We start from the raw sequence: 25,820 nt of genomic DNA on the forward strand, positions 1-25,820 counted from the left end.
TATATTATCATATATTATATTATATAGAAGATATATGATAAGATCTTTATATACAGTCTATGGCTCTACAGAACCATTGAAATAAAAAGACAAAAACAAACAAGCAAACATAACTCAAAAGACAATAATTTCAATCCGAATTGGTCATGATGTCACACTAAAAGTAGTAATCTATTTTAGAAAAATCATCAATAACAACGACAACAATCGAGATTAATGTCATGTTCTTTTTATAAATTTAGGTAAATCCGTGGTACCTAAAGTTGACAGATGAGAAAAAAACAGCAAAGACTAGAAGTTAAAATCAGTACATATTATCATATTATATGTACATTATATAAATATTTTTACTGTTATTGATATTAGTTTCATTTTCATTTATACATTTTGTATAATTTGATGATAAAGGAACTGAGCTAATGCCGCACTGAAACTATACAGTAATTATGATTATAATTTATGCATTAGGCACAGGATTGGTCTCTGATTACTGATTTGAAAAGCAACGTTAGCATCAGGGCATTAATATCAGCGGTACTGTCCTGAGCTGCAGAACATGTAATAAGTCCTTCTTGCCGCTGGCGGTACATTAGTCCACTGAAACCCCTTCATCAGCTCTCCTCCTCAGAACCTGCAAAAGATCAGAGACAACACTGAAACCTTTGATGCAGGTCTGTGCTGGAAATGATCAGTCAGAGAGATCTGCAGTTCGCTCACCTGTTTCATTTCCACGGTGACAGCTGATCATGAAAGAGAACATAAATTATGTTGTGTGCATGAATTCATAAACACATGGATGTGATGATTTTAGATGATGTTTAGATGTCTTTGCTTTTTTTTTTTTTTTTAGACCAACCTGCCCAAGTAGAGGGTAACACCAAGGGTCCATCAACAGACGCACCATGGACCAGCTCAGCTAGCCAGGACACTTCAGCTGGGTTGTCAACAAAAACCTCTTCTGGTTCATCGATGCACCACTCAAACTCTGCCACAATAAACATAAACACAGAGATGCTCAATGTGCACTCTTGATTTTCATTTATCTCCATTATCATTATCATCATTGTCATTGTATTCTAAGAAACATTTTGTGGTATAGAATATACAAGATGGGAAGTAGCTGCCAAACATATTTGATCATGGACATTTTCTTCTCAGCTAACCTGTGACAGAGCCTTCATCTTCCTCCTCCTCCTCCTCCTCCTCTTTGGACCAGGCTGTGCTTGTTATCACTGCAACGCTGCAGTCAGACATTGAGGATGTGAGGCTGCCGCTTTGAAGTGTCTGCCTTAAGCGTGCCATGTCACAGATGTACGCCTCTTTGTAGAACTGACTGGCTGCAGATACACAGCAAAAAAAAAAGAAAAAGAAATAAAAGAAAGAGACACCTTTGGCTTGTGATTATGTAAGAAACAGTTTAAAGGTCCCATATTGTTCTATTTTCATTGCTTGTTTTCAATACTGCTGTAGCTTGGGGTCAGATTAATATTCTTTGCAGGGTTTTCCCAAGGACAATATGATAGGATGCTCTCACTGGAATGACAAAACCTATTGAGAGGAGGCATAAAGGAGTCTGTGATGAGTCTGAAATGAAAGGATTTATCACTGATTTATATTGCAAACACTTGGCCTAGAATACGGAGGCTGTTACCTCACGTACATGTATGACAAAAAGAAAACCCTGAGGTGTTGGAGCAGAGTAGGATGAGCCTGCTGACCCTGCATGTCTTCCAGCTGTTGGATGGAGTTGACTGCATCTCTGGTGTTGATGCGGAGCCGGTGACTATCACTGAGGTGTTTCAGGACGTGTTTGGAGTGGAAGGCTGAGTGAGTGTAATACACCAGCTTCGGGAGGCACAGAGAGCCGACTGCAGCGATTTCAAACCTGCTGCCCTGGAAAGCAACAGAAAGGTCAAGACCAAAGCTCGTATAGGTGTCAATATGCAAGTTTCTGTGGATATAACTATGCTTAGGGGCGTATTGTGTTCTTAGGACCAACCTGGAAAGTGAAGCGGTCAATATCGGTCCAGGAAAAATCATACAACAGACACAGTTTCCCCTCCACCCCCTTGAGAAAAATCAAAATCAGTTCACATTTATAATACAAGCCATCTCAACTCACTTTTCCAGAGAATTTAATTTACATCTACGAGTCAAACCCTTCATGGATTAATGTGCATGTGCCAAAATGAATTCCCTAACTTTATGTAATGCTATCAGTCACTGGGGGGGTGGAACCACCTGATAAATACGGACTCCTTTCACTGCCACACCAAGAAGGATTGAACTTCTCAGCTCCTTTTTCTCCTGCACATAAAAGAAGCAGAGTTTAAATTATAAAACATGAGCTCATAAAACAGATGCTGCAGCAGAGAGTGTGTTTCCTCACTTCAATATGTGCAGAAATGCAGGATGAGCCATTATGAGGCCAAACAAGTGATACTCAGCTCTTTTCTCATGCCAGGCATCAGAACAAATTCGTATAAATGAACAAGATAAGTCAGATAGACAAATAATGCAGCATGACTGAGTTTCATTATAATAGGACCAGTGGTTTTATGGTTATTAGGGCCCATTTCTGGTGGTTTTCCTCAGTTAATTTAAATGCTGAGCGTGAGTCGGTGCAGTCTGACCTGTCTCATCCTGTAGAAGGTGACCGGTCCATCCTGCAGGCTGCTGGCCTCTTTTATAAACTGCAGGATAGCTTGGCTACGTGACACGCCTCTCAGCTCACCGTGCAACACAGGGCAGTGCTGGAGCAGGTAGTCTCGTCCACGACGCTTTATCAGCTGAGCATGCAAACATGCACATAAAATTAATATGATTTCTAAGGTTAGGTTGAAAGTGTCACACTTATTTATTTATTTTTTTTGTATTTTTACCCAGGAGGGGAAGTAATCTTCAGGAAGAAAGTAACATCTGTGTTTTCTCTCCTGTCTTTTCTCCTCCTCTCTCTGCTCCAGATCTCCGACTTCAGCCTGAAGCGCAGACGCTGCCAGCTGGAAAAACAAAGCTTCCTGATGGCGGCTCTGTGAGCGCAGCGCCTTCTGCCTCAGCTCAGTGTAGTAGAGCTGCTGTACTTTGCTGCTCCTGAAACAAAGCGGAGATCGGGTGACAAAGGTCATCTTTGTTTCATGGGGGTTTGAGAGCCGTCATTTCATTTCACTGATCAGCAGCTCATGAAATAATAAATAAGAAAACATAATGTTATGTTGATTGTATGATTATACAGTGGCCTGTGCAGACATTTATGATTTGTATTTGGGAGACCAACTCACAATATTAGCAGCCCATTCTCCACATAATACTGCACCCTCAGAAATACGATGAATGGGACCTGAAAAGTTAGAATAAATACTTTAACAGAGTCAAAGAGCTATATTACTCATTTTAAGAGTTTTCTAAGCAGTCTAGTTAATATTTGAAGACACAAACAAAATTCATGCAACAAAGACCTGATGCTCATTAAGTTGTGAGATAATAAAAAATAAAAATAAAAAAACCCACTGTTGTGGAGCCTCTGCTCCATCTTTTGCCAAAATACTTGCTCAGCTTTTGGTCCAAATCCAGAAAGAGATATTCATTATCTGAGGGAAAAACACACACATTCAAGGAACATAGATCAACATCAAGTCCAATGGTAATATTGTGAACAGTTTTATTAGTATTCAAGCAATTAGCAATAATTAATGTCATTTTTAACTTCACGGGCTGATAAGAGAACAAGTTGATTCATTACGAGCAGCCTCCCTAAGTCTCAGCATTCCTCAGTGGATGAAGTGTAAACATTTTCACTTGACGCCCACACAGACAGTGACTGACCTCTGAGAACAGCCAGGCTGAGGACCTGGAGATCACTGACGCCAAGCTGCTTCAGTACACTGGTCAACACCTCATGGCTTCTGGCTTTTACCTGAAAAACACAATAAGAATGGGACACACACAAGAGCTACGTGGCTCCGAGTCTAACCTGTGAGCTTTGGGTTCACACTGATACAGTATTTTTCTCATTATTAGGTATCAGACAGTAGTTTGGTCCAATGCTGACATGATGGAGATGACTCCTTGATTACAGAAACTGTAAAATCAGATATTCAATTATTATTATTATCTAATTATTATTATTTGAATATTTAATCATTTCATTATTTAGTTTTGCGTATTGAATTGAGCTGAACGCTCTGATTTGAAGCATTTATGTGATCTTACCATTAGCTCAACCATCCTCCCTTAAAAAGATGTCAGCCCCTATTGAGAGAGTTCAGGGATTTTACGAATGTTTCCATTCGCATGATCAAAATACTTTTGAACGGCAGATCCAGTCTGCTCAGTGCAGAATTTGAACAGATACTGAAACAGATACTCAATATTTCAGTTTTTGCATTAGAATAATTAAGTTCAAGCACAGTCCTGAACAATACGACCAAGTAAGATAAACAGTACCAAAATTTCCCAAACCCAAAGCAGGGTGGTCCATGTCCTGCCTCTGGCATAGAAGAAAGGCCTTTAAGTGGGAAAGTAAATCTGGGGTATATGATGCATCGGGATTAAAGTAAAACAAATCAATAAAAGGACTTTGACAGCCACTCACCCTGACAGTACAGTCCAGGTGCTGCTTGTTGGGTAGAAGGATGCACACTTGTCGCCTCTGTTTGGACCTCATTATCACAGTAAGCTTCCTTGCGTCTCTGTCCTCCATATATCCTCCTCCTGTCCTCCCACGGGCTTCACAAGCAAGTCAGCCCTCCCTCCTTGACCTGACACCCACTGACTTATGATATGGTGTATTTTGTCAAACAGGCATCAAGTTAAGCTGTGAAGTTAACTGTAGAACTGAAACAATCAGTCCATCAATCAATTAGTTGATTGACACAAAATTACTTGACAATTAAACTGAAAATCAATTCAATTTCAAGCAAACAAAAATACCACATTTAGCATTTTCTGGTTTCAGTATTTGCTGCTCTTCTCTGTCATATATGATCACACACACAGTACTGTGGAAAACATTTTGGCACTGTAGATGTTTAGATTCTTATCCATCAGGGAGGCGTCTGATTGGTCCCAAAATAAATTCTTGCTTTTACTGTGGCAAGTTCTCCAAGATGCTTGAAACAACCAACCAGCCGGGTATGTAAGAAAACTGTAAACAAGTTTTTTAAAGACAAAGGGTGGTCACGCCAAATACTGATTTCATTTATTTTTTTGTGTTTCTTGCATTTTATATAAATTTAGCTGATAAATACAAACTATTATTTCTGAAAGCCTCCTCCCTTTTAGTGCCATACACTTTTACACAGTACTGTGTACACATTGGGTTGAAACAAGGACCACCTCTGCCTTTTTTGGGGACATTCTTCGCATATTTGAGAGTCAACAGTGTGTGGACTGGAAACACTGGATCAAACTGCGCACACTGTGGTTACGTTTTAAGATCATTAAGTCTTAGGCCCCATAATTTAGCAATTTTCCCCACTTCTTCAAATTTTGAATACAAAATGATTGAGAAAGTAATCTGTAGAATAATTGATAATAATTATTGTATGTAGCTCTGCTTCAGTGTTGTGTGCTGGTACCATGCTTCAAAATAGACATAAGTGAAAGATATTGACATTTGATATCCACAGTTACTGTCCCATCCACAAAAAATAAAACGACAGACAAGAGATCTTTGTTAATCTATCATTAATTTATTTAAAAACAAAATCTAATAATGCCAATTGTGCTTTGCTTTGAGAAAGCAAGAACAAAAAAGTGACATTTGTTTTTAGTAGCTGGTGATTCTTCTTATATTAGCCACGAGTTCTCTCCACTTGTGGGTGTATTTTTCTTGAAGTTACAATCTACAGCGTTCTTATGGATTCCTACATGAAATAATCTTTGTTAACATGCACAAAAACACAACAAAAAAACACAAGCAAAGAACACTACAGTGCATTCAAAAGGCACCTGCTCCCCAGACACAGGCATGTATTTTTTTTTATTCTACGAAGTTGTACATAGTTGTAGTGGGATGTTGTTAATGCAGCTTCAGTAGCAATGAGTCTCAACAACCCTCCCCCCACGAGCAGTTCATGAAAACTACATCATATCGTACCGACTCTATCGAGTATTCTACAATATCACACTGACCTTTTTATGGGACAGATGAGATACATTCAAGAGGTAACAATTTTATCTCCTACACAAACAACTATTTTGCTCTTCCACATTAATTCACACACTAGACTGTAAAATACAATTCCCAGGTTAAGCAGAGTTCACATTGAAGAGTCGATGATTAAAGGCGATCAGAGAAAACATGCAGTACAGTACGTATAGTGGTTTTGTCCCGGCGGAGGGCTCCCTCAGTGTGGGGACTTAAAACAGATCTCATGGGCTCAGAAATGCTTTAAATGTCAAAATGCTCCGGCTGAGTTTCAGCATGAACACATGTTTTCTGGACTCACGTTCACATTTCAATAACATACTTTTCTGTTCCTCAACATGCTATAGGTGCCATTTACCAATCCTCAAACAAGTTACCTTTCCCATTCATGGGTTATTTCACATATAGATTTGACAAATTGCATGAAAATATGCGAAGTTTCGATATTAAATAAAGATGTATGGTAAGAAAAAGTATTTAAATTAATTTCAACAAGCAGCGTTGTAGACCATTGTCACCAACTCATTCAGTATAAATATTATTTTTCATTTATACCGTCAGACACCCGATACCCGTTATCATTTTATTGCCGTGACAGATGATGAATGTGAAGCTCTAACATTCACACTGTCTTCACATCATCAATCTGAGATACTGGGTTAGCGGCCCTCCAATCGTTTCATCAGACTTTCTCTGACCTTTCCAAACACACGCCTTCCTCTTTTTTCATCAGCTGTGTATCATACACCTACATTAAATAGGACGTTAAACCTTTCTGTTTATGATTTAGAATTAAACACATAAGACAAGACCAGAGTCCTGTTGTGTTACTAAGTTATTTTACAATGGAACTGAAAACATCTGCAGCAAAATGCACGGCTTTCTGTGCAGTGAGGCTCCGCTATCGGCTTTTAACACCACTCATGTTTTACTTTGGTAGTTTGGATAAGTTTTTAATTTTCCTCAACACGTTCTGCTACCACAGAGTTTGTATTCCCCGCCTGCCTGACACTATTTATTTTGACATGCATTTTAGAGCAAAAACCTTAAATGATCGGGGTCTACTTGCAGGTAGTTTAAAGTGTGTTTAAACTACATTTTTAGAATATGATTTTGAAAAAGTAAGACAAACGTGCTGGAAAACTGAAGTGAAACATTATTTTAACTGTGAACAAAAAGTATAGGTTAACCTGACAGTTAAGGATGACAGTATTTTTTGTTTTCTGAACCTTTCCTGCTGCTCACAGCAGTCTGTATTTAAAAGTAAACAACTCAAAAGGAGTGAAATGTCCTCCTCCTTTTTTTAAAAAAAGTTTCTTGACAGTACAACAGACAGATGATCTTGTTCTCACTAATAGCTAACTTTCACACACCTGACCTATTGTTCAAATGGATTACATAGTGGACTATGCAGTTCCTCTGTCTGACGAATGCCCAACCATTAGAACAAAACTGCTCTCTCAGCACTGGTGCTATAAAAGGCTTTATACATTGTCTAAATTATACAGGAAAAAATGGTGGTAATCCCAAACCTCTGCTGTCCCTGAAAAGCATGACCAAAGAGTTTCTGAGCTCGTTGCATTTGAACGTAAGTGGATGTGATGGCTGGTATTAAGTATTTTTAAGTGCTGTGCTATGTAACATTCATTGAAAAGTGAAAATGGTGTTGCGCAAACACAAAGATCAAAGTCACTCTTCATCAAAACGCATGATGAAATGTGTAACTGAATGCACTTAGATGTTAGTGGTTTGAATGCACTTAACTGTAGATGCTCGTGTTTAGGCTTCAACGAAACTTTGAACAGGTACGTTTTGTGTTTGCGAAGTAAATATTTTTGAATAGCTGAACTGCTTTGCTGCTTATTGTTTTGATATCTTAAACCAGTAACTGTGCAGAGTAACTGGCCTTAACTTGTTTGCACGGAGGATTAGATTTTTACAGATATTATTTTGTAAATGAAAATTTGGATATGTACGCATTTAGCAGGGACACTGTATCTCCCAGCAGTCAGCAAATCTTTGATTTAATTTTTCTATGTTATTAAATTTGATGACACCAGAGTGCATGTATCTAAATGCACTGCAAATGAGAGACTTTGCATTTGCGGCCTATGTACAGGAATTTGTTTTCAAAAGTTCACAAACTACATTTTGTTTTCTACTGTACGATAACAGTGTGCACTGGAGAGAATACTGCAGTTTTACAAACAAGCAGAAAGAGTTAACATAAAAATATCTTTGTCGTTGGTTATGTTTACCATTATTTTCTATGCATATTTTGCTTGTTAACTTGTATAGACGAACGGCAGCTTCTTTTGTTCGGATTGCTGTAAAAGTGATTCTTATTTACTAACCTGCTTCGGTATATTTTCTGATCGTTTAAAATCTTGATCATATTAAAACCTCTTGACGTCACTGGTAAAGTTCACAAAGAGAAGATGATTCCTAGAAGTACCTCTTCAAAGCAACGATACATGTGTTTTATCAGCTGCACAGTTCTAAGACAGGGAGTCATAGACTGGAACAAAAAAGGGAAGACTGGCTTCAAGTCTCTTCCAGCTAACAGCTAACAGTTAGCGGCTTTTACATGAAGGCACTTCCTGGTAAAGCTTTCCACAGAGTAGCACCTGGGATTGTTTAGAAGTAACCAGTAGAAGCCCTTTATTGGAAGGAGCCTGGAGTCTGAGCTGGTCTGAAAGGTGTCTTGGTCACAGAAGTGTGAAACCTAAGATGTACTGCAGGAGTTTGTTCCGATTGGCCTGAGGTAGAAAGGTGCTGCTCAGCTCCAGAGTGGTCACCTTGTTCTCTCTCCTTTCCTTTAGGACCTACAGAAAAATGACAACACAAGAGGAACAACTTAACTCCAGCTGGAGGAAACTGATTTATTAACACTACAGCGCATTTCAATAATTCAACACAATCTTACCCCGAGCTCTTTGAATGTCCTCACTGTGTTCTTAACCAGGTAATGAGTTGCACTTTCACCTGAAAATAAAGAAAGTAGGATTACAAAGGATTCAGACATTCTAATATAGATATTCTAGAGCTCATTAATGAATTTATATTTCTGAAAAATGTCACAATGTATTGCTTTATGTAATCTGCAGTTAATTTACAGTTTTGGATCTGAGTCATTTTTGCCATTGGACCTGGCTCTGTCCATATTACAGTCTAGGGTTAGTACATTAGCTGCAGTACTTAATGTGGTTTAATACAAATTCTATTTTAATGATCCAAGCGCATGGTCTAAAGTGCATGGAGGAAGTGCATTTAACGGTCGCAGCGCCACGCACATGGTTCTCTTAATTAATCATGGGAGTGTTTTTTTGCGTAAAAATGAATAAATCAGAGTGCTATTTCCCATTCCCTTTAAAAGCCAGGCTCTCTCTCTTTCTTTTGACTGACCCTGAAAGGTTTATTTACAACCACGGAAAGCAAGCAGGTTAAGAAACCTTTATTCTGTATGTCTATGATCTCCTCTGCTCTGTTTCAGTACCAGCAGGGACCTACACACAACAAACAGCGCAGCTGGAGTTGAATTGGTCAGTGTGTTTATTTTTTAAGAACTTAGACTTGGATGATGGATTTCAGGGAATAATGTGCTGCACTTTTTCATGCAGTGTATAGTGCTGTATGTGGGCAAAAATTTCAGTGTTACCATAAGCAGCAACTCCTCTCTCTGTGCGCGTGAGCAGGTATCTGAAGAGCCTCTGGGTGTAGTCGGACTCAGCCATGGGCTGACTGAGACTGTGGACGAAGATCGCTGCCCCACTGTAGGCCTCCAGCACTGGGCTGAGCAGCCGCTGAAGGAAGACAAAGAACTCCTGGTGCTCTGCAGAAACGCTCACCTGATTGACAGAAATCAAAAAAAAAAAAAAAAAAAACAGTGAGAGAAAGTCAGTGACTAGATGCTGCCTCGTCAAACACAACTTGAAAAGAGTTCTGGAGGTTGGACAGTGCACGTTTTAATGTGCCACGGTGGCAATTCTGTTACTTTTAATAAAACTGTTTAAAATAATCATTTAAATTAGACCTTCAGGTAGCGATCTCTCTGCTCCTCTCCAAAGTCACTGTCCTCATCCTCCTCATCACTTCTCCAGGACAGGGGTTCAGGGAACTTTTTGGGCCAAGGTTCGTCTGTGGGGCTGGGACTCAGTTCCTCTTGGTCCTCCTGACACACACACAAACAAACAAATTAGACCATCTGGGCAATGGAAAAGTCCCATAAGCAATTATAGTTAAGAGCACTTCCCAAGATGTTCACCGTGAGTCAGCTTCCAACATTTGTCACAGTGGTTACTGCCAGTTTTATCCACCAGCAGTGAGGTTGGTGTGTAAACTGACCTCTGCTACGTAGAGAACTCCATACTGGATCAGCCGGGTCACTGCATCATGGAAAACCTGGTAAATAGTCTGGCAAGGCTGTGGGGATGGAGAGGAAGTGAGACAGGGAAACATGGAAGGAAACATTTGGATTTGTGTGTTAAAATCTCCGTCAGCAACAACAGCAACAACCAACATTTAGTCAAATCTAAGAGTCTCAAAGCAAATATCAACAGTAATACCGCTGGACTGAACCTGCCGATAGGTTATCAATAACTTTAATTCAGACCATTTTCAGAGAAGAAATAAATACAAGGATTCAGTGTCCTCCTATTTGAAAAAAAAAAGATCTGGCATAAGTGGTGCCCTGGCATTGGATTATTAATCAATTTTAACGTAAAGATCATTAAGAGTAAAGGCTTTTTAAGAGTAGAGTTTTAGAGTAGTTATTGTTTTTCCTCTAAATTTTTTCATTACATGATTGACTCATTATGTACAATTAACATAGTCTACAAAAGTGGGAACAAAAGGCGGGACTTACAGGCGCCACCGCCACCTCATTGGTAAGGAAGTGGGAGAGCCCGGCAGCTTTGCGGATGAGTCTTTCCTGACTGAGAAGGAGGCTACTGGGAACATCAGACTGGTGATTGGTCTCTGATTCCACGACCAGCTCTCGCTGCAGTGACAGGATGCTGCAGGCTGGAGACAAATGATGGCAGCAATTTAGTGCAGGAAAAACTGTGACATCTCAGAATAGGGGAGCTTGATGGTATCAATGAACTTTCTAATCACTAGTCTAATCACAACCAGTTATCTGACCATCAGCTCTACACCTACATATTTCTTTCAAAAACATTAAAGCCTTTCTTTCTAGGTAGGGGTAGAGGATTTTTCTATAGAAGAGCAGGTGTTGTGACACTTGATGACAAAGATCAGTGATACATGAGGGTGAACACAGAACATGAACTAACAACTTGCTGGCTCAACATACCAATGATTGCATCAGAAATGAAGACATGGAAAAGGCCATTGCTGTAGAAGTTGAGCTCGAATAGCGCTGGCACAGTTTGGCTGGGGGCGATAGTGAACTCGCCATTGCGATTTGCACTGCTGGTCACGTTGACACAGTTTCCCAGGAGGTGGAGGGCACGCATGACCACATCCTCCGAGTTCCCCGAAAAGCCCAGGTCAAAGTCCCGTGAGAGGATCTCCTCCTTCATGTTGAAGAAGTCTTCCACCAGCTTTGACAGCACCACCCCCTGGAGCAAAGAGGAGGAAAACACAAGCTCAAAAAATTTGAAAAAAAGAAAAGAAATGTGGATCATGTCCAGAAACTGGCGACTCCATAAACTAATCAAAGCCAAGATTCAGGACAACAAAATTCTTGGCTCAAGTTTGTTATATGTGGCACTTGCCAATTCCTAAGGACAGAAAAGACAATTTCAGCTAATTGTTTTCCACTGTCACCCACTTACATCAGTGTGCCTGCAGAGGGCAGAGGCCCACCACTAATGTACAGAGATGATGAGAGTGGATGCAGGAAGAGCAAGCTCTCTAATGGAGAGAGACACTCATCACTACCATGCAGGTGTATGTGACATTTGGATCACCTTGGTGTAAGGGAGGAAAGCATGAGGTAATGGGGGGAAAAAAAGAGAAACACAAACAGGAGAAGAAATCTGGGGAACAGATGTGGGAAAACACAAAAGAAAAAGGGAATGTAGAGGATGTGGTGGAAGTGGTGGTGGGACTGTCATGCAGTTCAAGAACAGCAGTAAAGGAGGAGATAGAGGGGAAATGAAAGACGGCCAGACTTACCTGTCTGTGTCTGTACAGCAGCAGACAGGCCACAATGTGGGTAGACATGATCGCTGATGACTTATTAGCCGCTGTGAGGTAGATACAAAGATGGCATAATGAGCAACGATAATAATATCAAAGCAAGTTTGCAGCTGATTAGTCTTAACTATGTTGGAAAGTAATGCCACGCAGCTGGAAGGCAGATAGTAGAGCTCAAACCTCAGACAGAGATGAATACATGTAACTCTTCACCTTTTAAAAATGGCAGTATCCGTACCTATTTAATTTTTATTTCCAAGACAATAATATGATAACTGTGCCAGACATCAACAATGATTGACAAGTTCTCAAATTTTATTCACTTGGCATCTTACTGACTTAAAAACTAAATGATATAAAAGTGTACAATAAACCAGTGTCTTAGGTACAACTGAGGAGTTTCTTTCAAGAAACACAGGGTTAAAAAGATCCAAAAGGGTTGATTACATTGATACAATATTCGTGGGGCAGTGAAAAGAATATAATGCTATGCATGTGTCCGTGGACATCGGTTGAAATCGGTCATCTTAAGCGTAGTTCAGGTTCAAGGGAGTAAAACATTTGTGAGCACTGGTACTGCATTCCTCCCTCTTCTGCTTCTCTATCCTCCCCTTCTTCCTATTGGCTAAAAACAACATGCCATCCAGCTGGAGACTCTGTGATTGGTGGAGCATTTAAAGAAAAAAAAAAAAAAGCAGCTGAATGAGCTGGGGAGAACCGGTTTGTGTAGTGCCACCCTGGGGCAAAACACCTTGAGTGATGTGAGGCGGATGGACTGATGCAGTGCTGCGTTGGATTTCAATTAAAGAGGCAGTGTGATGGATGGCATTTCGTGAGAGCTGCCTTTTCTCCACTAAGCAGGTGCACCTTTAACACAAGATGAAAGGAGAGCCCTGTGCTTACGAAAGATAAAAGGAGTGCCTCATAGAGCAGAAACCATGTGCTCTGACATTTTCTTGAGTGAGATGTGATTTTTTTACTTTTAAATGAATGTGGCATCCTGGTGGGTAGCTCATGACCTCTGATCACACATAAACATTACAGACAATACGTTTCCTGTAAACAAGTAGTAAAATCACTAGCTGTGTGATTGTGAATTTCTTACTGAAGAGGACGTGCTTGGCCAGGTTGTTAATGAGTTGTCGCCTGAAGATGTCATCGGGCAGCTCTCTGTTCATCTGCTCCTCCTGCCCCTCAAACAGCTGAGCATCAGGCCTGAGAGAATAACAGTAACAACTAAGCATGTAAACACACAGTTGGACAATTGTTTCATTATGTTGGCTTGATATAGTATGAAGACTTAAAAAAGTGGTTATGATGTCACAACAAACACCAGCTCATTTCACTCATCGGTTTCCTTTTCTCGCTCTTGTTTAACAGAGGCTTATAATAAGTAACATAAGATGCTGAAGGGTTTGAAATTGAAAACCATCATAACCTCTATGACAATTAAAAACCACAAGTATACATGTTGTTACATTACTTACATAATAGTTAACACTGCATTACCCTGTCCTGTACACTACTTTCCTGCACCATGGCTGCAAAAAACTGCAAACCCTTGTGTTTTAAATAAACACTAGTCTGAACTGAATTAAGCTTATACCTATTAATTAATAATCGACATTTGGTAAAATGTTAATTATTAATTATTAATTAATAATTTACCATTACCCTCTGTGGGGCTGTTTCTGCTCACTTTCAGTCTCTTTTATTTCTGGACATATGTCATATATTTTCATGACAGGACAGAGTGTTACTGTAAGTGCTGTAGAGAACTTTTAATGAAATAGTGTTTGAGCCGCCAGGATGGAAAGCTGCTGTCTTTGTGGATGTACTAATCAACAGTATCAGTTTTATTATAAGGGGACGGCGCTGAACTGAAATGACCCCTGCCAATGAACTCAAGTGGTGTGCTCAGATGTCAGATAACCCTGACCATGCTGTGAATTAGCAGGAGGGAGAAGTCAAGTGTGGACACGAGGGTTCATAATGTTACAGGTGCATGTGCACTGGGAGGACGAAGATCTCAGTGATTTTTAGGGTGGGGAGTGTGTGTGTTTGCACTTACTGTGCAGAAATAATGGTGGGCATCAAGGTGTGTTCGAGGGACTCTGGTGGTGGAATATGGCGGCTTCTCTGAGTGCCCAGGTATTCCTGTATTAAATATACAAATGGTTCATTACAAATACAAACTAAGAGTGATAAACCCAGCTATAAGTAGTAGTCGCACTTCTATTGATATGAACGCTGACATGGATCTGAGATCAATCACCTTCAGGGAGAAGGGCTGGTTGAAGTCAACTCGGACACAGCCATAGTTCTTCCTCAGCATCCTGAACACTCCACATGCTATTCCCCACAAACTCTCATTCTTCTTGGGCTTGCCCTGTAAGGATCGAGAAGTTTCATTACTTTCTATATGAATTACTTTCATTAATGATTTAACATTATCAAAATATGCCACAAATTCCAAAGCCAAACAAAATTAAATTCCATTGTGTGCATGTGTGATTTTTTTTTTTAATGACGAAGCAAAAGTGCACACAAACAACAGACACCATCCAAGCACTTACCAACTGCTCACTGTTGTAGTTGCCCTCAATAATGCGGTCGTAGGAGATGCCAACTGGCACCACCAGGACATCTGCGATGGACCCAGTACACAGTGTGTCTACCACGATGGACAACATGCCTGCACGTGCTGTCGATGGCTTACCGCTGCGGGAGCGTGTACCCTCCAGGTAGACCTCCAAAAATTGCTGCTGACGCAACAACTCCTCTGTGTACTGAAGGACAGAGTGAAATGTCCGAGTGAGAAAGGTGGCATAAAGGTGAAAGAAACAAGGCCACACTACATCTTAGAAGTGAGACAAATGTGCAATCACTGTGTGTAAAGGTCATAACACTTTTGGCAAAAATCCAATTTTCAGTATATTTTTGACATTAAAAAACAACATCAACTCTATTACAAGGTGGAAGTCAAGCAAAGTAAAGGCTGTGCAGCTGCTGTATATGCAGCCTGAATACAAGTTAAAAACAATTGGTGGTCACCAACAGTTTGACCCCATCACTTTGCAAGGAACTGGGCACATGCCAAAGAAGACGTGGTGTGCAATGGTGTCCTCCTGAGAACAGTGTGTACACAGCTGTCTCTTGCTATGTAGACACTTTTGAGAAGAGGCGCTTTGTCCTGAAATAGCTTCTAGGCTGCGGCATTTAGAGTAAGCCATGAAGAGGATAGACATCCAGACATTTAGGTTCGGCTTTCACGAGTGCAACCAGAGTTAGAACTGCACAGTCCGTTTTTTTTACTGCTTGTACTTCTGCCTGTGGAAGAGTTTGGCTAATTACATTTCTGTGAGCGACAGAGGAATGCCGGATTGAAATCTTATCTTCTATCAAAAGGAAAGTACTGCTTGGTCCACTTTTCACAACAGCAGCAAATTTGTATACTCTGTTTGGTGGGATGTGTGATAAACTAGTACAGTGAGTACAAGTACAAGGGGATAAATATGCATGTATGCATGTATGTAGGTCATCATTTCAGCTGCTCATGTCTTCAGCTGATAACACCTATCTTACAGGAAAAAGAACAAACTTATCTTAGAGGGACAATACACAGTCTGTGTTGCGTTCATTATTCTCAACTCTCCCACAAACTCCATCCATTCTTAATTCTGATAGACTTGTATAATTAAGTAGATCCATTAAGTTGCCTAGTTATTTGTACAAAGCATGCTTAGAGTCTTCATGCTACAAGCAGCTTACGATGAGCAAGCATTAATATTAACATTAATAGTAATTCTCATTAGTTCTACTTCAGGTTTTCTCATTAGCAGAAACTTGTTAAGCCACATTATCCAAATACAAGAGCTGAACAAAAGGTACAAATTCCAGTTTTAATCAGCCACTTCTTTCTCATGCAGCCTACTCAAAAAGCTTTTGCACCAGTGCCTTTCTCGAGTTGCAAAATGCACACATCAGGATGGAAATACATTTAAACCAGGGTCACAGTTGGAAAGGCTTCAATGGTTGGGCAAAAACTATGCTCACTGCATGTTAGGTGGTTGTATTGACACTGCTTTAAAAAATGAAACAAAACTCTTTTGGACAATTCAAGATAAAACAAATGTTTACTAAAATGGACATAAATATCAGCATCTACTGCTCTTCATGTGATAATGTATACCAATAATTCAGTTACTGACAATGCACCCAAGCGGGTTAGGTTTAGTTTGAAGAAGAAAGTAAAATTGACAGCATCGGTACAGTGAAGAAGAGCAGCATATTTCAGCCAAATACCATTTTAGTTTTACAGCAAACATTACAGGATTGTGGTGATTTGGTGATGCATAACTTTTGCTGTAATGTGCGAATGCGAGCCATAGCAAGGACGCGAATGTGGAAAGCCTATAAAGGAACACCAGAAAGAGAAAAAAATTGCCCAGCTAACATTGTATAACAAGAGCTTTTAACTCTGCCTGTCCATCACTCAGGAATGAAAAGAGCAATGAGGAGAAAAGCATGAAGACAACCTGCAATTACATAATGACACATTATAAAAAAAACAAAAACAAACCCAAACCCACAGGCATTAACTGAAATCATCAGTATTATGTAAACCAGCCTTTACTGTAGAAGATAAATAGACTCATGGGACTTACTGCATGTAAGAGTGATCTGTACAAAACATCTTTCTTCCCATCTCCTGTCTCCTCCATTTTCCGTCGTATGAAGAATCCTCCCAATTTACGGATCAGAGTGCTGGGGTGGGGGAAAAAAAGAAGTTTGTATCTAAACATTTTCTGCTGTTACTCATAGATTTCTACAATTTTTAGTGCAGAATTTGTCAGGTTTGTATCTTTATAACATTCTTTTTCAATTAGTTTTTAAAAAAATTTTCTTCATTTCCCTAATTTTTCCTTTCCCGTATCCTGTTACCGTTTGATACCTTCACTGCCCTTAGCAGGAATTTCATCCTTTCTTAATCCAGAAGCATGAGGTTTGTAATTTTGTAATTCTGTTGGTTTAAATAAAGATGGATCAGGTTAATACTTTTGGGGCCTTTATCGCAAGTACCCATGCACTATAAAAGATCACTATGATTGGAGGCAGGTTAGAATAAAACTGGTTTACAACCTGTTGTCAGGACAGCTGCCTGGTTATTTAAATTCCCTCAATGTAAAATCACTGCTTTAGTTAAGCTGACATTCCTCACTGGTCTATTTCCAGGGAATTCCCTTTCTTCTGATATCAAACTCATTGTTGTCTCTTCACCAACAGAGAACAGAAGGACGCTTTATTTCTAGATCAAACTTGACATGCGGCTTCATGAGGCTTTTACCTGAGGATAGGGATGCTTAGGTTGTTTCCAGCAGCGATGTGTGGGGCTTTGATGTTGTGACAGAACAGGATCAAGGTGATGAGCAGGTAGTCAATGTGGGATTTGTGAACAGGGAGGAAGACCATGGGCACATTTTGCTGTAAGGACAAGATAAAGATGATTTTTTAAATAAACACAGGCAATTACTCAATGCAGACAAAACCTATCCAGACAGTGGATATGTCAGAACAAAACTTTGTCTTCTAATTCGTTTTTTTTTTTTTTTTTTCAGACTGCACGAATGATAATATTAAGTAAGACTGCATACATATAACAAAAAAGCCCTGTTATATATGTATGTATAAAATATATTTGTGGTGTGCCTGTCAGACATTGTGTTTAGCTGTCAAAACTATACAACTATGTACATGAAAAAACACTTTCTTGTACATTTTGTGGAGCAGATCATGATGTGGCAGCTCAATCCAATTTCTGTGTGTGTGCTTGTTACTAACCTCTGTAGCAGCTTTCTTGACCATTTCCAGCTGACCTTTATGGATCTGGATGCTCCAGAAGAAACCATTAAAGAGCCTGAGGAGGATCCATCCTGTCATCCTGAACAAAAAGAAAAGTAAAGATACAGAGGAAAAAAAAAAATCTGCAATTGTTGCCGTGGTCCAATTTAGTGTAAGGTAACATTCTGCAGTACAGTACATGTGACAACAGTACAATGAAAGAGTGTTTTCTGTGGTTTCCTCTAGAGGGTTGGGTAAAGGTGTTGCAATATTCCTATAAGTCTGGTATTATCAATCAATAACTATAAAGCAACTGAGATAAGATTTCTGTTGTTCATATACCTGATAAAGGCTGGTGAAATGTTGGCCACCATCTCCTGGAGGAAGGCCCTGGCTTTCTGCTTCACTTTACTGACAGCTTTGTGCTCCTGGCCAGACTGGCTGGCTGCAGCATCCAAATCCGTGGCTACGTTCACAATAGCCGTCTCCACTCTGCAATCAACAAATGCAATTTGCAAACATGAGGCTGCATCTTTTAGCCAACAAACCCCATCATTCAGAACACATGAATGCCGATATCTCTTATCAGAATTTGACTCAATCAGGCTTACTTTTGTACACTTCATCCCCAACTGTAATTACTGAATCATTTTGAATTTTTTTAATAACACTGACATTGCCAAAGACAGGGGATTTATTCCTAAAAGGGCTATCACATTGTCTTGTTGTAGTATAACATGCTCTTGATGGAACTTTGCTACAATTCCAGTAAATATCTCTTGTTACATCGACTCCTACCTGCCATTGTTGAGCACATTGTCCACCACGTTCCGAGCGAACATGTCCTTGTTGACGTCTCTCTCCATTACAAACAGCACATAACTCAGCCTGCGTGCCAGCCAGCCCCGCTGTCTGCATGCGCACACACAGACACATATACCAATGAATATGAAGAAAAATATGACACATACTGTGTGTGAACATATATTAATACATGCAGTTAAATGATTTGTATAGAATATCATTTAGAAGCTGTGAACACACCTCACTGTCTGTTTCACTCAAATACACTTAAAACAACAGGTATAATTTAACTCAGTTAAAGAAATGACTGTCAGCTATATTTGGTTTCACAGATTTCCTGGTAATTTAGCAGGAACCAGAGAGCAGCCCCGGCTGACATATCCATTACCTCGAGCTTTCACAACAATGACAATGGCTATGTTAAGGTCAGGTATCACAAAACTGATTGTATTAGACAAAACTAACAATACTAACTTATCCATATTGACTAGAGCCCATGTTGGCTCCGGGATGTCGCCATTTACACACTTATCAGTGCAGAGTAAAAACTAGATGTTAATTTATTTCAGCTGCAATTTGGTGTATGATGACAACTGCACCTTCATTAAGGTACTTGTCATGGACTGAGAAAGAGCAAGATGTCTGGATTAACATCAAGCTCATGTTTATATTGTTTGGCGCTGAGGCATCGAGATGTGTTTTCGAGTTTTGCCTGCTAAGGTCAGTCACTGGATGCATGTGTCCAGTGTCCACTGAAACACTTTAAATAATTCATCTGTCTTTCCAATGTTTCACAGATCAGTCTTCTTGACATATTATACACAGGTTGTTAGGAAGGCCAGCACCTGTCTGTAATGTATTGACTATACTATACAGGAGGGGTTTCAGCTCTTGCTCGTGTTGCAAGGCACAAAGGGGAATTAAAAGGTCATCAGATGCCAAAGCAACATGCGAAAGCTGGACTGCTCTGGGTAAAATACCATTGGAAGGAAGTGATACTGTAGCAGCAGATTTTGCTTTGGTTACCTGGTGTGGGTCTCATTGATGTAGATGACGTTTCGTAATCCCAGAGATGGAATACTGGGGTTGAACAGCCTCTCCTGCAACAAAACCAAAAATGATTACTAACAAGAAGAAAGAGACTAGAATCAACAACATAACTTGAACCCAGAGCCTAAGACACACTGACAGGTTTACTAATTTAAGCGATTAACATACTGAATACTAGGGTTAGGGTAATTTAATTTATTTGTCTTTGACAAGTACTTGGCTCATTACAGAGCTTAACGACCCTAGGCCACCAATGTGACATCTTGGGAAGTTCCACAAAGTCAGTCTGCTCTGATTTTGCTTTGCTTTACAGCTTGTTATATTGTTATACAGTAATTCTTGTGCTCATGCCAGAAGTTAGAGCATGCATTTCAATTTCATTGGCTTGTCACATTCAAATGTATTAACCATTTTGTTTTTACCATTGCAGCAGGAAAACTCTCTACTCTGTAACTTTAAGTAGTGCTTTGCAAGTTTTTTAAAGAAATATGTTAAATATGTTAAATAGGTTTAAAAATACCTGTTTTCTGTGGGCTGTTGCTACAAATTTGAATGCCCCAGGAAAGTGTTTATAGCATCTTTTAGACAAATACCAAGCAGGATTTTCAGTCTGATCATGTAAATATTGTGAAAACTAGCAAACTGTTGCAAATCTTGCAAACTGTGATACGAAGCTTGCTGGAGCTTGGAATAAGAATGCACTTTAGAATTACACTTGAATATATAGAAGATGTGAAAGTCGTTTCTCCAAAATACATTTAAATGTTCAGTGGACTTCAGCCATTGAATAACAATAAATTGTTAATGGCAGATGCAGTCTACTGCGTATTGATCTCCTTTTTCTTAACGATAAACATTCACACTGGAAAAAGAACAATAAACTGGACCTGACTACAGTCCAGCAAATGAACTCATGGAGTTAATTAGCTGTGGTGTAACATTACCCAGCTCTGTGGTGTGCAGGAGTGACAGCAGCGGCCCACAAAGGGCCTCTTTCTGTTCAGCAGGCCCTCCTTCCACGTGCTGGTAACACAGCGCAGGACGGAGGGGCTGGTGCTGCGGTCCTTGAAACAAAGCCACACACAACAATCATTGAAGGTAAAGGAATAACACACCACACATCAAAGGGCCTGTTCTATATATGCATATGCAATGCTAAGACAAGATTAAATGGCTATGATCTGACAAGACGTGCAACGCTGATCCTATAATGGCATTAAGGAGATGAATAGTTGATCTGGGTCTGTAGCTTACCGAGTCATCATTGGGATGCTTCCAGCGGTTACACCACTGTTCTCCATTGTTGACCTGCAGCAACAAGCCATCTGACAGCTCCATATTCTCTGCTGTCCTTTGCTCTCCCTCCAGATCACACACCACTAGCTGGTAAGCTGTCAAGACACAGGGATATTATCAGCTTTAATTTGAAATTATTTCAATACAGCCACCATTCCAGGCAATCTGCAAGTTTTCGTATTCTAAGTGTGAGTACTGTCATCAGATAACGTCTTAATTCACTTATTGTGTGGCACCACATGTCAGTCAGATCATACTTCACATAGACCACATGAGCATCTTAATGAGAAACTACAGACAAACCATGGGTAGATTACAGCAGGCTGAAAGTGAAAGAAGGATGTCCAACTCCTAGTGTACTTACTGGCAATATTAGAGAACCTCATGATTTTAAACTCAAAGGTTTAATGATTTTTTTTATATTTATAAATGAACTACACCTCCTGTCAGTCTTACCCATGTGTGCTGTCAAAACCTCATGCACTTGAAAGGTAAAAGAATAATCAACACTGCAGAGTAGTGGATGAAGCTCTCCAAAAGCTGCAACATCAGCTACCAAATGTCACCTGCCTCATTTTTGCCATAAACCAAATATAGAAATGTGGGCCCCACCCACATGATGCATCACCCTGCTAGTATGAAGTAGTTAACTGTTACCTGTTTGCTCCTGTTAGGCCAGATTTTCCATGTACTGTCAGGGTTACTTTGTTTTGCTCATGTACCCTCTGGGTACAATTTATTGGCTGGTCTACTGTGGTTCCAATAACTGACAACAATCCATAACACACCCAAACATCTGACGTGGAACAGCCTTTGTGATAAACCAGGTGACAGGTGACAATCTTACTTAAAAGATGAAACTATTATGTAACTGAAATGGCGGGATTTATGTAAATTGGTTTTTACCTTTTGCCTCACCCTAAGCACATTTCATTTGTTTAAGTCTTTGTCTTGTTTTGGTAGCACTTCTGCTTGTGAGCTATTTTAAATAAGAGGATGCTACACTTCACAAGCGGGGCAAAGACTTCCTCATTTTAACAAACACCAAAACATCTTCAAACACCTGACTTTCCTACATGTCAACTTTACTCTCACACTCAAACAAACTTTGTCAAACTAAATTGTTTCTTATTAAAGATAAATATTAATAAAGTAGTGTTCAATAATTTTGCAACAAAAGCAAAAATAAAAAGAAGCTGTAGTTCCATTCCACTTACAGGTTACTTTTAGACAGTTTTCCTGTGAGTAAACAGTACTGGATGACTTTAACTTCAGCTGATACTCTAAATTCAAAATGTCAAAAACACACCCCATCAAGTGGTGCAGCTCTGTTATACATCAGATAAGGGAACCTGGACCACTACACAGGGATGAGTTACTATAGCACTGTAAGGTTAGTTAACTATTACATGGATTCCATTATTCAAAACCAAAATTTATCTGCATTTAAACTGTGTACGCTAAACATAAATATGCTATCACACCTTTGTGCTATGTGGTGCACAGCTAGTCTACAATCTTTAAATGGCTTCAGAAAGTTGATGACAGGAGTATTTACCCAGATCAGGGCTGAGGTATTTTGACATTAACTTTAGACTTTAGACTATATTGATGTATTTATTTTTGTTTTAGTTTATGTTGCATAATTGATTTATTTGACTGATGTTTTGTGATGATTTTCTGAGGATGAAAAATACAATTTCAGGTCATTATGTGACCTGAGATGACCACATTAACATCACACACTGTCATACAGTATGTAGGTTATTGTCTTGCAAACCCTTTGTTACACTTGAGGTGTGTAGCACCTGGGCCCCAAATACCTACAAAGACAAAAAAAACTCATTGCCGCGGTCTGCCTGTGGTTTCCCTGTTGTTTTCTGTCAAACTATAAACAGGTTACTGATGTGGTCTGACACACTGCACTTGGTTTGTTTGGTCCCCCATTCTAAACATTTCAGTGCTTTTGTGAAGATACTTATCTGAAGCCCTGTGCAGGAATGGCAACAGACCATAACCAACAAATCCATCTTTGGATAATGTTAGGCTTTCCCTTCTACCAACATGTTAACTCTACTATGCACCAGTTAACTGTTTTCCTGACACATGACTATATCACTCAAGTCAAACATATATCCTGCACAGATTGCACAAATAATAGATCACAATAATATATGAATAAGTCAGATAGCGTATTAAGGTTTTCCAAAAATCCGGGTAAGGCCATATCTGGAGGTTCCTACGCAGGTCAAGAAGCTTACATGCACAGACACCTAATCAAGAGGCTGTTATGCTGTTTTGTGCAGACTTGTCTGAATTGTTAACTGAAGCAATAATTCAAGTTTGAAAGCAAAAACACTCAAACTGCAAAGAGAACATGTTTGAAGTGAAAGTGAATATCACATATTCAGATTCCGAAGTGCTTAATACGGGTTTAAAGAAACTACAGGAAACAATAATTCACAAGTTTCATGATGAACATTTTGTTGTAATAAGGAATTGAAGCTACTGCTATACCAAACTATTTGCACATTAACAATAAATTGCAAATTGCACGTAGAGTCAAGTGGCCTATAGAGACATGTAAAAAGTGCAAAGAGAGTGCAAAGGTAATTAACAGAAAACAATGCAGCCAGTGGCCTTCATTAGTTTGGAAACAGGTTAGTGAGTCATTCTATGAATGAAGGCTCTCACACCAACATTGTACAGCATGTGCATCAGTTAAGGGACAATGCAACCCATCTTTCTATGAATAATAAGCCCAAAGGAGGTAGCTGACCTACACTGCTCTTGGCAAAAATGTTCCTGCCGAACTGGTGTCCAGCGGTGAATGAATGCACTTTGCACTGTTGTCTTCATGTTGTGTTGTGATGGTAGTAGGTGATATGCACACTGATGAGGGAAATTGGGTTTTCAAAAGGGTGAATGACCGAGAGTACTCCACTTGATGGGGTGACTTTGTTGGAAGCAAAACAAAGAAGTTGAAGAATGAAGAACTGTGAGGATTAGGTAACAGGTGATGGTAACCTTAATAAAACATAACTTTTCCATGCAAGTAAATATACTGGCTATTGTAGAGTAATACTATTATGACTATAATGTAATTTTTCTAGTCTTCGTGTGACAAAAATGTCTTATGTGATATCCATCTTAGCATCCAAATCATATCCAATCAGAACATTGTGTCAGCATGATCAAGTTTAGAGCTTTTTAGGAGGGCAGCAATAATGCTTTTGAAGCACATACCAATATCCAGTATTTATCCACCTACATCAGCTGATGCAGGCTTGAATCTTCTTTGCAGACAGGCACATATTAAGGAAACAATGGCTTTCCTTATGTTTTAGATTTTTTTTTTTATTCTTACTAACTTTACAATCAAGAGACGCCTACCAAGAAAATATCACAAATATGGCACAATCTGCTAATTATCAAATTAAAGTGGACACATACACGTTTTCAGTTTTTAAAGCTATTATCAAGGGAGACAGTCCATCTCCAAAACAATCCGATTTTATTTTCCCTTTAGACCAGAGAAAACACCCCTATTCATGCACACTGTACACGACCACGTTAATCCGTCTCACACGCTGTAAGCATAGGCTGCAAGCTGTCTGCAATAAGCAGGTCAAACAGGAGAAGTCTCTGTGTGACAGATGGGGTGTGCAAATAACTAGCAGTGCAGACAACAATGGCACAGTCCAGGCAGAATGATGTCTGGCTTTGTAACACAGTACACAGCGACGTCGTGTACGGATGAAGCTACCATCTCCACATAAAATCTGGTTAGATGGCTTTCGTGATAAGTTAGTAAACCATGCTTTGTACAGTTTTTATCAATGCTTCTCTCTGCACATTGCATGGAATGCTGCCGAGCACGAATCACGATGGAGTCCATTTAACCTGACGTTAGATACATTAATGAGTAAGTGGTTACCGTTAATTTAATTTGTATCACTGGAGCAGGGATGGCTAAATCAAGGTTAGATGTAAGGTCCCACTCAATCAAGGGTCCTCTTGAACTCAATGTCAATGTAAAGTTAACCGGCTAACGTCATATTAGAGCATTAAAATAAGCCTAATGTGATTTGTCTATTACCAGTCATAAATGTGACCACGACGTCGTGTAGCTAATGTTACAATACAGTTATTGTTTCCATGACAATAAACGCATGGCGTTAGGAACAGTTACTTGTACATTGGCGAGGTAGCTAGCACTAGCTCGCTAGCCGGGCTCTCGAGAGCGAAATCTCACTTACCTTGAATATTGTGTTACGCTGACTCATATCTCAAAAATAAACTTGTCGACTAAATTGCAATCGGCTGTGAAGGGCTTCAACGCCCTTGAGTCTTCACACACTATCTCTTCTCTCCTCCGAAGACCTCACGGCACAGCTCTGACAGACAGCGATGTGTGACAAGAGGAAGGAGCGTTGTTGTTTTTGGACAGCAGCCAAGTGCCAACGACGTAGTTCAGCCAGCAGCCAGAGGAGGGCAGCGTTCTGCAACTTGTTTTTGC

At 39.7% G+C, this 25,820-nt stretch overlaps 2 protein-coding genes across 2 annotated transcripts; both read right to left on the reverse strand.

Moving 5' to 3' along the window:
• Positions 1-219: 219 nt before the first annotated feature.
• LOC130162820 (FERM domain-containing protein 6-like) lies at positions 220-4,663 on the reverse strand. Its single transcript, XM_056366657.1, has 13 exons — positions 4,592-4,663; positions 3,823-3,913; positions 3,508-3,587; positions 3,279-3,337; positions 2,883-3,090; positions 2,634-2,789; positions 2,242-2,307; positions 2,000-2,068; positions 1,719-1,893; positions 1,164-1,337; positions 857-985; positions 718-740; positions 220-631 (listed from the first exon to the last, which is right to left on the reverse strand). The coding sequence occupies exons 1-13, from the start codon at positions 4,661-4,663 to the stop codon at positions 590-592; spliced, it is 1,344 nt and encodes a 447-aa protein (XP_056222632.1). The 3' UTR covers positions 220-589.
• A 1,005-nt stretch (positions 4,664-5,668) lies between these two features.
• gpam (glycerol-3-phosphate acyltransferase, mitochondrial) lies at positions 5,669-25,736 on the reverse strand. Its single transcript, XM_056366273.1, has 21 exons — positions 25,561-25,736; positions 21,260-21,396; positions 20,950-21,069; positions 19,982-20,055; positions 18,950-19,063; positions 18,494-18,643; positions 18,152-18,251; positions 17,658-17,794; positions 16,978-17,077; positions 14,887-15,099; positions 14,586-14,699; positions 14,382-14,467; positions 13,416-13,525; positions 12,290-12,360; positions 11,463-11,730; positions 11,013-11,170; positions 10,493-10,570; positions 10,182-10,319; positions 9,807-9,996; positions 9,075-9,133; positions 5,669-8,973 (listed from the first exon to the last, which is right to left on the reverse strand). Exons 2-21 carry the CDS (start codon positions 21,341-21,343, stop codon positions 8,857-8,859), a joined length of 2,481 nt encoding a protein of 826 aa, XP_056222248.1. The 5' UTR covers positions 21,344-21,396; positions 25,561-25,736; the 3' UTR covers positions 5,669-8,856.
• Between the last annotated feature and the right edge of the window lie 84 nt (positions 25,737-25,820).

The sequence above is a fragment of the Seriola aureovittata genome, chromosome 21, assembly GCF_021018895.1.
Source record: "Seriola aureovittata isolate HTS-2021-v1 ecotype China chromosome 21, ASM2101889v1, whole genome shotgun sequence".
NCBI lineage: Eukaryota > Metazoa > Chordata > Actinopteri > Carangiformes > Carangidae > Seriola > Seriola aureovittata.

What these genes read in the sequence shown, in the direction of transcription:
- LOC130162820 (XM_056366657.1), bottom strand. Translation starts at nt 4,663, where the DNA reads ATGAGGTCCAAACAGAGGCGACAAGTGTGCATCCTTCTACCCAACAAG. An exon ending in AAGATTACTTCCCCTCCTGG is followed by an intron (nt 2,790 to 2,882) that starts GTAAAAATACAA and finishes TTGCATGCTCAG; the next exon opens with CTGATAAAGCGTCGTGGACG. An exon ending in ACAGCTGGAAGACATGCAGG is followed by an intron (nt 1,338 to 1,718) that starts GTCAGCAGGCTC and finishes GTGTATCTGCAG; the next exon opens with CCAGTCAGTTCTACAAAGAG.
- gpam (XM_056366273.1), bottom strand. Translation starts at nt 21,343, where the DNA reads ATGGAGCTGTCAGATGGCTTGTTGCTGCAGGTCAACAATGGAGAACAG. An exon ending in CTAAGCATCCCTATCCTCAG is followed by an intron (nt 17,078 to 17,657) that starts GTAAAAGCCTCA and finishes CCCCCACCCCAG; the next exon opens with CACTCTGATCCGTAAATTGG. An exon ending in GAGAGGAGTTGCTGCTTATG is followed by an intron (nt 9,134 to 9,806) that starts GTAACACTGAAA and finishes CTTTATTTTCAG; the next exon opens with GTGAAAGTGCAACTCATTAC.